At 32.5% G+C, this 12,040-nt stretch overlaps 1 protein-coding gene across 1 annotated transcript; it reads left to right on the top strand.

Moving 5' to 3' along the window:
- Window positions 1–1,567: 1,567 nt before the first annotated feature.
- On the top strand, window positions 1,568–4,290 carry LOC118029364 (auxin transporter-like protein 3). Its single transcript, XM_035033245.2, has 8 exons — window positions 1,568–1,812; window positions 1,920–2,105; window positions 2,268–2,380; window positions 2,502–2,685; window positions 2,804–2,901; window positions 3,153–3,360; window positions 3,484–3,741; window positions 3,849–4,290. The coding sequence occupies exons 1-8, from the start codon at window positions 1,657–1,659 to the stop codon at window positions 4,041–4,043; spliced, it is 1,398 nt and encodes a 465-aa protein (XP_034889136.1). The 5' UTR covers window positions 1,568–1,656; the 3' UTR covers window positions 4,044–4,290.
- Window positions 4,291–12,040: the final 7,750 nt, after the last annotated feature.

Genomic DNA, 12,040 nt, shown 5'->3' on the forward strand with positions numbered 1-12,040 from the left:
GGAAAGTGCTTTCTCGGAAACCACTTTCCGGAAAACAAACACAGCTAAAAGGAAAACACTTTCCTGAAAACCAAGTCAATTTTTTTTTTGACTAAAATTGACTGGAAAGTGTTTTCCGTTGACTAGAAAGTGTTTTCCGCTGACCGGAAATTGTTTTCCGTTGACCAACTTTCCTAATGACAAACAAACACATGAAAGTTTGGAAAATGGTTTCCCGGAAACTACTTTCCGGGAAACAAACAAGGCCTTAATATCAGCACATCAAAACAATATAAAAATATATAAAAAATTTATTTTTAAACAAAAAAATTTAATCTTCGCAAACCTTCATCTTGGCCGCACTCCCAAACAAGGCTAAGCTCAATTAAAGTTAAGCACGTGCTGGTAGTCCAGACCAAAATCCGTTTGTTTTTTCATTTAAAAAACACTTTAGAAAACAAATTTTTATTTTTATATTTTTCTTTCCTTTAAATTAATTGTTTTTGATGATTTCATATCATTTTAATGCAGCAATAAAAAATTAATTTTAAAAAATAAAAAAATATTATTTTAATATATATATTTTTTAAAAAATAGTTTGAAATAATTCAAGCTAAATGTCCATATGTGGCCCATCTCATTTCAATTATGAAATAACAGGTCCAATTTTGGCAAACTTTCTCCAAACAGGAATATGTTTGTGATGTAATTTTCGGTGAACTTAGTTAAACCTTCCGTTAGACTCAACGGATCAATAGCAATAATGGATGATTTTACAACTCTGCTATTAAAACATGGCAACCAATTCCAAATTTGCCTTCCCTTTTGTGACTAATAATTCCACCCATGTTTATAAATAAGTATATGGATTGATCTTGAACACACACACACACAATATATATATATATATATATATATATATATATATATATAGAGAGAGAGAGAGAGAGAGAGAGAGAGAGAGAGAGAGGGGTGGGGGGAGGTTTTAAATAATTAAAAGAGGGATTACAGAAAGATGGGAATGTGAATTCGTGGAGGCTAAGATGGAGTGAATGATTGCTGTGAGAAGTGGTGTTGGTGCTAAACATGATTAACACCACACGTGTGCCAACTGGCTTTATAAATCTTTGATTTTTAGGACTAAACTAAAGAAGGAAAACTGATTAGACCCTTCATTTTCTTATGTGAGTGTCTCTTCCCTTTGGCCCATTTGATTAGGCATCTCACCGATGATCTTGAGTGAGTGTCTTCCGTTTGGTTTAGAAAAAAGCCTGTGGTGGGCCACCCCGCTCGTGGAATGCATGAGAGGCCCGGCCCACCATTCCACTTTCAAGCCCATAGGAAGAGAAAAAGCAGCACAGTGAAATTAGCTTCTCACATGCGGGGAACATTGCTGTGTCACCCACCAATGAGATTTAAAGCTAGACCCTATGAAAATGCGCATGAGATTCGTCGAACTATGTGATGTGAAAATCACATTTTCAAGGGTGACATCAACAGTTAGGTGCCCACGCGGGTGACTCAATAATTGCTTCAATATTTTTTAATTTTTTTTATAAAGATGAAAGAAGAGGAAGCATGACAGAACATAGAGAAAGGAAGCACCCCTTTATCTATTTATAGACACTCTTGATTAGTCCATTGCTTCCGCAACAAGAGCACCAGTAAGCTACAGCAATGGCTTCCGAGAAAGTCGAGACTGTTATTGCTGGAAACTACGTGGAAATGGAGAGAGACGAAGGGGATTCCAAGTCTACTAAGAGCAAATTCTCAAAGTTCTTTTGGCATGGCGGTTCAGTATGTGATGCTTGGTTCAGCTGTGCTTCGAATCAGGCAATATGTTCAAGAATGCTCTCTGGTTTCGTTGTCATCATGCAAGATATGTATAAATAAACCCATCAATATACATATGCTGATATATGTCTTTTAATGGATTGTAGGTTGCACAAGTGCTTCTCACATTGCCTTACTCTTTCTCACAACTTGGCTTGTTATCTGGAATTCTCTTTCAACTGTTTTATGGCTTGTTGGGAAGCTGGACTGCTTACCTTATAAGTGTTCTTTATGTTGAGTATAGAACTAGAAAAGAGAGGGAAAAGGTTGATTTCAGGAATCATGTAATTCAGGTAATATATTTTATACCCTATATATGATTAATTACAAATTAGTATCTTAATTAGCCTTGGAAAGATGCTAGCTCAAAAGTCTTGTTGGAGAACCTTTAAGTATTCGTCTTCGTCTTCGTCTTCTTCTTCTTCTTCTGTAACTTAATTGTATTATTTTTGCAGTGGTTTGAAGTTCTTGATGGGCTGCTGGGAAAACACTGGAGGAATGTTGGCCTCTTTTTCAACTGCACTTTTCTTTTATTTGGGTCTGTCATTCAGTTAATTGCCTGTGCGAGGTATCATTACATATTTATTCATCAATCATGATGTTAACCTTTTTCTCCTTTCCTATTTGGTTGGAGTGATTTCGTCATAACTAACCTTCACTCCTGCTCTAATTTCTTCGCTAAATCGCAGCAATATCTACTACATAAACGACAGCCTAGACAAGAGAACATGGACCTACATCTTTGGTGCATGCTGCGCGACAACTGTCTTTATTCCTTCATTCCACAACTATAGAATTTGGTCGTTCCTAGGCCTTATGATGACTTCTTATACGGCATGGTATCTGACAATTGCTTCCCTAATCCATGGACAGGTAGACTGCATGTTTTATCTTAGATAAGTGGCATATAATTCAGCTGAAAAGTCCATTTTGGCGTAATATCCTTTCCATAATCCATTTAACATTGACTTCTCTCCTCTTTTTTTTGAAGATTGAAGGAGTGAAACACTCGGGTCCAACCACAATGGTTCTGTACTTTACTGGGGCTACCAACATTCTTTATACCTTTGGCGGGCATGCTGTCACAGTGTGAGTGATGATCACTCAATATATATATATATATATATATATATATATATATATATAAACAACTTTCTGATTACTTACTCACCATTTGGTTTCCTGTAATTATAACCATAACACCATCATTTTGGAATGTAAGTTGGCCATCTAGCTAGATCACTTTTATACATAATACATGCTCCATATGTCTGCGCGCACGCATGTGTGTGGCATATGCACAATTGTATCAAAAAATTAAATTTGGATTGTTGATGTAGGGAAATTATGCATGCAATGTGGAAGCCACAAAAGTTCAAGCTAATATACTTGATAGCAACACTTTATGTGTTAACCTTGACGCTGCCATCAGCTTCTGCTGTTTACTGGGCATTTGGGGACATGCTGCTAACTCATTCTAATGCTCTCTCTTTGCTACCAAGGAATGGATATAGAGATACTGCTGTCGTACTCATGCTCATTCATCAGGTTAACTAATTGCCACTTCCTTAATTCCACGGGCCTAAAAAGTTTTTTTTTTTTTTATATAAAAAACAATTAAGTTACCATATATTCAATTCCTTCAAGGTTTTGATTTTATTTTTTTGGCAGTTCATAACATTTGGGTTTGCATGCACCCCACTGTACTTTGTCTGGGAGAAATTCATTGGGATTCATTACACAAAGAGCGTGTTCAAGCGAGCTCTGGCTAGACTTCCTGTGGTGATACCAATTTGGTTCCTGGCTATCATCTTCCCTTTCTTTGGACCTATCAACTCTACTGTTGGCTCTCTTCTTGTCAGCTTCACTGTTTACATAATTCCCTCATTAGCACACATGGTCACTTTCTCTTCTGCTTCGGCTCGAGAGGTTAGACATCTTAAAAATCTCTCAATTCATTCACATTACGCAGTGCATTTTTATTCTCTTTAGATAAATCAGGTTACTGATAATTTTTTTGTTTGTTTTTTCCACAGAATGCCGTGGAGAGACCACCGCCGTTTCTTGGAGGGTGGGTGGGCTCGTATTGCGTGAACTTTTTTGTGGTGGTATGGGTTTTTGTTGTGGGATTTGGATTTGGAGGATGGGCAAGCATGCTCAACTTTATACGTCAGATTGATTCATTCGGCCTCTTCACCAAGTGCTACCAGTGTCCTCCTCACAAGGCTTGATTATTAGATTCCCCTACTTTCAGAAAAGAAAGTTGACGAAATATTAAGATACTTACGCAAGTGTGTAAAGAGAGATTGCCATTTGTAACTTTTCCACCCCCTTTCTTTGTAAGGGCTATATATGGTTGTTGGTTCTTGAAAAGGTGTGATGGCAATCATGGCCACCCCCCTTATACAGATGTAACTTGTGTGTTATTAATCTTTGCCTTTTTTTATGAATGCAAGCTCCCTTGGTTTTTGTGGGATACACTATCTCCATTTCTATACATGTTAGCTAGTTATCATTTGAAAATTAATTAAATCTGAGTGCATTAATACAAGAAGCATAACTAATTTAGGTTTGAGAATATTCCAAATAAAAAGCTACCAGATTGAGTTTTGCTGGTGAGATTTTACATGTTCTAAGTTAATATGATTTTTTAGTTTATATTTTGCTGCAACATTGATTTTGTGTAGAAATGATAATTAGTTGTTGAATTGTGAATTTATTTGTAACAAAAAAAACTTGGATTTTGAATTGATGGTTATATTATTAATAAATATTGTCATTAATATTCTATATAGACTTTTTAAGTAATGAATTGTTTTTTAATGTATCGAGATTCATCCAAAGGGTTATATAAGCAAGATTATCTTCAAAGAGTTGAGGGTTTTATTAATTTTATACTTTATAATTTGAAGAAGATAGTGGAGGATAAATTAGATGTATATGTGTGAAGTATAAAAATAAAAAAGTACCACCATAAAGATATAATGATGATGCATCTTTTTTTTAAAAAAAATATTTGTAGAAAAATCCTTGTATTGGTGGTATACACAGAAAGAACCCTATGACTATGTTAAAAAGGATGGTTGCCTCGACTTTTAGTTCTTGCAACATTCATGAGTTTGTGGAAGATAATAGTAATCCCTATACGAGTATAATGATGGATGCAATGAGAATGAATCAGGGTTTTTTAGGTGAAGGTTTATGTAACATCTCTTTAGATGAAGAACCATATGTAAATACAACTAGGTTTTTTAAATTTTTAAAAGATTTTGATGAACCATTAAGGGATAGGTGCATAATTCACAACAATTTTTTGATCATTGCATAAGTGTTTACCATCAAATCAAATTATGGATCGAGTAAGGACAATTATGATAACATCATTGAATGAGAAAAAAACATGTTATCTGAAAAATAACATCTATGCTGCAAAATCCATGATGAAATTTCATGGTCTAGGATACCAAAAAATTAATACATGTCTAAACTTTTGTATTTTATACTATAATAAATATATAAATTTTATCGGGTGAAAAACTTGTCAGCATGTTCAGTAGAAACCAATACTGATAGAGGAAGGATTCTTATCGCATATAAAAAACTGTGATATATTTTTAAATCACTTCCAAACTGTAAAGGTTACTTATGTCTTCAAAAACTACTAATTACATGACATAACATTATTTACATGATGAGGTGAATGAAGTCATGGTGTACCTTTTCGTTGGTGAAGCCTAAAAGTAGTTTGTTGGGTTGTGCACAAACAAATTCAATCCATTTGGGTCCTTTGTTTCATTATACTTTTGTTGGCTGATCATACCAACAGCTTACAACTTGCCATTATGATGTGTATAAGGCTGAAATTCATGTTCTTATCTACGATTATACCTTATCGTTATAGTCTAGGTAGGGATATGGATGTTTATCTTCAACCGTTGATTAATGAGTTGAGTCAGTTATGGTCATTTAGGGCTTTGACATATGATGTTGTAAGGAAATAGATTTTTTTAAATGAAAACAACTTTAATGTAGACTACAAATGAAAAATTAACTTGTCCATATTATATGAAAAACAATAAGGTATTTACCTTAATGAATAATGATAATTCTTTTTTTAATTGCCACCAGAGATTCTTGCCAAGTCATTATTGATACAAAAACAACAAAAAGGACTTATTGAAAGGGATCTTACACCTTTGTTATTATTAGGTGAAGAATTGCATGATTTAATTTCTAAGTATGAGGGCATTATGTTTGATTTTAGTTTTGAAAAGCATGATTTTTCTGGTTCTGGTGTTATCTATAATTCAATAAAACAAAGTATTTTTTAGGAGCTTCCTTATTAAAAGATTAATGTATCAAAGGATATGGGATGCAATTGCTTATAAGGGGATGCATTAATATAGATTAATAACTTTTTGGAGATATTTGTTCAATCAAGTTGCATACTCAACATATGGAGCAACTTAAAATGAACATCATAAAGACAATTTACAAACTTGAAATGATTTCCCTCCTTCTTTCTTCAACTCAATGGAGCATCTATTTATTCATTTAACATATGAGGCAAAAGTCAAAGGTCATGTACAATACAAATATATGTATCTATTTGAGAGGTTAGAGATCACTTACATGCTAAATAATTGTCCATTGCCTTTTATAAAACATTTAGTTATTCATCTCTAATTATTTGCATACAAATACTTGTTCAACATTAAGAAAAAGATTTAAAAGAAAGAGCTTGTTGAGGCTTTTATATGTGAGGCTTATATTAATAAAAAGATTTCAACATTTATCTCATATTATTTTTAGCCTTATTTAAGAACAAAAATCAACTGTATTTCAAGACATGATGATGATAATGAACTACCTTTGAGTGAGGATTTATTAATATTTTTCCATTTTATATGACCATTATTGAAGAATGTAGTTAGGAGAAGATTTTTGATAGACATCTAATTCAGATAAGTATATAATTATGTTCTATTTAACTATAATGAATTAAGATCTTTTGTTTGGTAAGTCAATTTTAAACCATTTTATCTTATATTCTAATATAGACTCGATTTGGTAACTTTTTTATAGGCAATATCATTAATTATTGTTATCCCAAAATCCAAATGCTAATGAAACTTAAATTTTTCGATTACAGTATGAACAATTTACCACGTGGTTTAAAACATGTATAAATATTTAATAATTCATAACTCTTAAGAATAGATTTACTTAGGTTTTTTCTTTGATCGTTAATAGTTGTTAACTTGAACCAAGCTTTCAACACAGGAGGTAATTTGGTGGATCCAAATTCCTATTTTTAGGTCCTGAAAGAAAGCTCGAGTAGTATAATAAGTATTTCATCAATAAATCTTTCGTTAATAAATGTCTTTCATATTGAAGAGTATAAAAAGAGTAGAAAGACATATAATAGTGGGGTTTGTGTAAATGGTTCAACTTTCAATAAGTTTAAAGTTTATTATTATAACAAGTTATAAAAGGTTATTTAATTATAATATCAAAGTTTGTAAGATACATTGGTTCTATTCAAATGTTATTGGTATGATATTGATAGAGAAATTAGAGTAAATCCTTATAATGGTATGATCAAAATAAATAAAAGAGATAGACTTTATTACATCAATGATGTTTTTGTTTTTTCCAAATAATTCAAACAAATGTATTATACATATTTTTTTTTTTCCCTTTAGAAAGAGAAGTTATGCATGTCATATTGATACATTACTAGATTTTAGGGTTGTTTTTTTAAGGCTTTCTTATTCAATAATAGTTTTTTTTAGTTTTATTTTTTGGTTTTTGGTGGGAATAAGTGATGGTAGTGTAGCGATGATCTTAAGGTATGTTGTTTGTGCAATATATGAGCAGCATTTTGTTGTGGTGCTTTGTGGTATTTTGTTGGTCTCTATGTTTTTTGTGGTTAGGTTTAGCGGGATGAGAGAAGGGAGAAGAAAGAGCATATAGGGTTAGTATTTATATAAAGTTATATTTGTCTTTCACTTATTTTATGATTATTTATTTGTATTTTATAATTTCTTAATTCATAGAAAATTGCTAAAAAAATTGATTTTATTTTTAAAGGTTTTTTTTCCTTACTAAATAAACACATGTTATATTATTATTATAATAACAACACATTGTTATTAATATAGTTATGAACTAAAGTACTAAATCTTATTGAAATATATAACTGAAAGATTTTAATAATTATTAGTAATAAAGAGATTCAACTAATCAAATTTCAATAATAGAGACAGAGATGTCAGAAGTAATTAATCCGCATAAATGCTTTTTACTAAATGAAAGCAAACTAGTAAAGGAGTTAGTTTGATCTAATTTAAAGAAAATGTGTTGATTTTACTAAATATGAAAATTAAGTTTCCACACATGATTTCTTGCCAAAAACATATAGTAATAGTGCCTTGCAAGAATTAAATGATTTGGATAGATGAACACAACCTCAATCTCTTAAAAATAATCAAAATAAAAGGAGATAATTATTTTCAATTTATAAAAGACATTAAAATTACTATTAGCATAATGTTTTTTAACATCACAAATAAAATAATATGATATTGATCTAGTATTTGACGACTTGTTTGAATTTTATGCTTTAGAAACATGTTTTTATTTAATATTTTAGTATTGTTAATTGGTGTAAACATACGTTAGGTGATAAATAGTTGATGATTGTGGTTTCAGTGGTATGCTTGAGGCAACATGTGATGTTGGATTGTATGAGTTATTGCGTTTGGATTTTTGTTGTTATTTACAAGTAATTTAAAGCATGATGAAATTTTAGGTAGAGTCCATGTGCAAGAGAAACTCTGTCAAAATTTTATTACTTAAATAAAAATAAATCTCTCATATGATGGATATCCATAATTTATACTCTTGTTGAATTGGTTAGTTATATTGTTAAGATGGTAGAAAAGCTTCCAAGTTAAAAAGGATCGCTACTACTTCATCAGACGGTGTTGTCAATAAAGCTACTCTATATTTAGGTATTAATCATGAAGAGAAACCTATTGAGCCTGTTATTGACCCATGTTTAACCAATACAAATCACAGAGCTAGAATCTCATCTTTCAAAAGACTTTATGTATGTCAAGATTATTATTGAATGGAAGGCTGACCTCAACATGTAAGTCTCTCTTTTTTTTGTTATTAAAGATTTGTATTAAGTTATTTAATTTTTTTCATTAATGAAAATGAAAATATCTTTGATGAATTGATTTCCAGGTTTACAAATAGTGAAATTTATTGAATGATTACATTGACGATGAGATATTCAATGAAAGAACCGTTGTTTTAATAGAATCAACTCCAGGATCATATTGAATGGATGGGTATGGTTGAGAAAATATAAGATTAGAAGATAAATAATTCATACTTTTAGTTAATATATAGTTTTGTAAATCTTGGAAACTAATTAGTTTACAAAATTGATTATAAAGAAAAATTTTACTCGGATGCAAAAAACATGGGGGTTACTAAAATCACACTGCAATTCGGTAAGTTGTAACTTGTCAAATTTATACTTTATTTGATTTGAAATCTTTTAATTTATCAACAATAGAGTTAGAACGTTGTTGGAAGTAATTTTTGAAAATTTATAATAGGCTTGACCTTTTTTTTTTAGATTTTTAACTTGGATCATGGAATTTAACTTTTTTTTTTTTTAATGGAAGTATATAACACTGACATACGTATGAAATACAAAGAGGACACTTCAACCTATCCAAAATAAGATCCTCAGTTTTGGTTGGAGGCTGGAGCTGTTGGAGAACCTGATAAGAATATAGTATATGATATATCTATGATTACAACCCAAGACATGAGGGTGGATTGTTGTTTTTATTTTATTTTATTTTAGGCACTATAATTCAGTCCTAGCCAGCCATCATCGGTCGTTTAGGAGATGGTCTGAGAATAAGTTAATGAACAATTGTTTTTTCTGAAGACTGATATGAAGGCAAAATACAAAGAACAAAGTAGGAAGCAAGGGAAGCAAATACAAGCATACCTTTCAACATCTTATCCTTCCACTCTTAGGCCTCTCGGTTTATGATTTTTTTATCCCCTTCCCCTTCCATCTCTAGCTTCATTTTGTTAGGAACCTTTTTTATATTATTATTGTAATTAAGATATTTATATCAATTATTAAATTAATATTATAAAACTTTGTTGTTCAAATTTGTTGTTGTGATTTTAGATTTTTTATAAAAATGCAATTACCGATAGACACTATATTGGTAATTTCATTGGTGATGCTATTAATGATATTTTGCTCATGGCCGATGGTATTACCAACAAAATAATTTGTCAATTTAATAATTACCGATGAATTTTTTTAAAGGACATTAAAGCACATCGTCATTTTTTGGCGTGAAAAGTCTATTAGCAATTCTTTTAGTATAATAAATTACATAAAATCATCAATGGATATGAAACCCTCAACAAGAATTTCAATTAGTAATTCTATCAATAATTAAAATACCGATAAATGTCAAGTATAAATGCAGTTAGAATATTCTGTAGACGTTTAAGAACTTGCAAGTTGTGATTATTCACATCGCTCAAGTGCTAACGAAAGCTATGATAGTTAGTAGACTATCAATTCAGATAAATATACCCCCCACTAATTGTACCAAAATATCAAAAGAAATGGCGCGTGTACTAATCTTCCAAGCAATTATATATCCAAGTCATTTTCAAAGGATGGTTAGGGTGAGATGTTGATAAAGATTTGGTCCACAAAGACCAAATGAAAAGTGCCATAGAGAATGGCTAGTGATGTGAAGGCGTTACTTAGCAAGATCACAAGATCACTCTTGCACAAATTGCATGGTTGGTTAGGTCTATTTCTTTTCAGCAGTAGAAGTAGTAGTCGTCGTCTGTTTAGTGAAAAAGCTTGACGTGCTATTGGATGATCCTTGAATTGTCAAGAGCACCGTATGGTGAGGACCATTACAAGGTGTTGTGGTACAATAGACAGCTGCAAGAAGCACCGGCCGTAAAGTCTGGATGACTATGTTCATCGACCCAACTGTGCACGGAAGGGCTTAATTTTTCATGACGTGCTTAATCAGTTCTATCATTTGATGTTCCTACGGTGCTTTCACACAGCTAAAATTGGAAGTATGCATAATCCGATGTGGTCTGTTTGTACACTTCCTCGAGGACAAATGAAATGAGCAAAACGATTTGGAAATTCATCATCCACTTAGTGATTGTTTGGAGCAGCTGAATGGAACACAAATTATTGGCAACAGCAAGGAAGCGAGGGAGACTGAAAACACAAGCAAGTAGATCCATGTGATTGTGTGGATTTCTGGGCGATGCCGCTGCCCAAGTGAAGGACTTGCTGTTTTGTGGGTCACATGTATTGTGAAAAGAGTACAGCCCTGTGGTCTTGGTGGGCTTATGACGACCATCATGGCTAAAGTGACTTTGAATCTGACAAATAGAAGACGGTCACGGCATGGAGAAAAAAAGCTCCAAAAAGCAATCAATATTGATAACTACTCGACATCTACTAAAGCCATGCAACTCAAAAGCAAATGTCCCACTTCCCAGACCTAACCCAAAACCAAGCCGTGGAAAATCAACTAGTTCTGCAAAAGTGATGGTGTGGTGAGAGAAAGTGAAAGAGAGGGAGTACTGCACTGCACTGCACAAACAAGAAAGCAAGTAATTGGATATGGGAACTGTCATTCGATCGAAAATGAACTCAAAACTACCAGTTGGAGGTTAGTTCTTGACCAAAAGATATGTCTGGTCAGATCATCAAGTGGCAAGTGAGGGGTGGGGTTATTACACATGATCAGTGCTTGAGGGGGGACCTTCAAATTTTGTTAAGAACTTTCCAAGACAAGGACTGTCTGGTCACTGTCATGGAATGTTTAAATTATTTTTCTTCTTTTTTTTCTTTCTCCAAGATCATTGAACCTGGCTATCTACAAAGAACTGCTTTTGACCAGCAACTGGGACTTTCCTAGATCAGCGGGGACCCTAATCTTCATGGGGTGGTCGCGGTCCTGCGGAGATCAGTGCTCCTTTTCTTTTTTCTTTTTCCCTTCAAAATTCAAATCAATGAGAGGCAACCGTAGCTTCTATGTACAAATCTGAAGCACTATCTTAATTATAAAGAAACATCGCAACACGTTTTAGTTAATCTTTAATTGGTTTGCATTGATATGTTTTTCTAGAAGAT

The sequence above is a fragment of the Populus alba genome, chromosome 5 (assembly GCF_005239225.2).
Source record: "Populus alba chromosome 5, ASM523922v2, whole genome shotgun sequence".
NCBI classification, from domain to species: Eukaryota; Viridiplantae; Streptophyta; class Magnoliopsida; order Malpighiales; family Salicaceae; genus Populus; species Populus alba.

Excerpts from the sequence above, each read along its gene's own strand:
- LOC118029364 (XM_035033245.2), top strand. The coding sequence starts at position 1,657 with ATGGCTTCCGAGAAAGTCGAGACTGTTATTGCTGGAAACTACGTGGAA. Across the intron at positions 2,381-2,501 it reads CAGTTAATTGCCTGTGCGAG|CAATATCTACTACATAAACG; the intron begins GTATCATTACAT and ends GCTAAATCGCAG. Across the intron at positions 2,686-2,803 it reads CTTCCCTAATCCATGGACAG|ATTGAAGGAGTGAAACACTC; the intron begins GTAGACTGCATG and ends TTTTTTTTGAAG.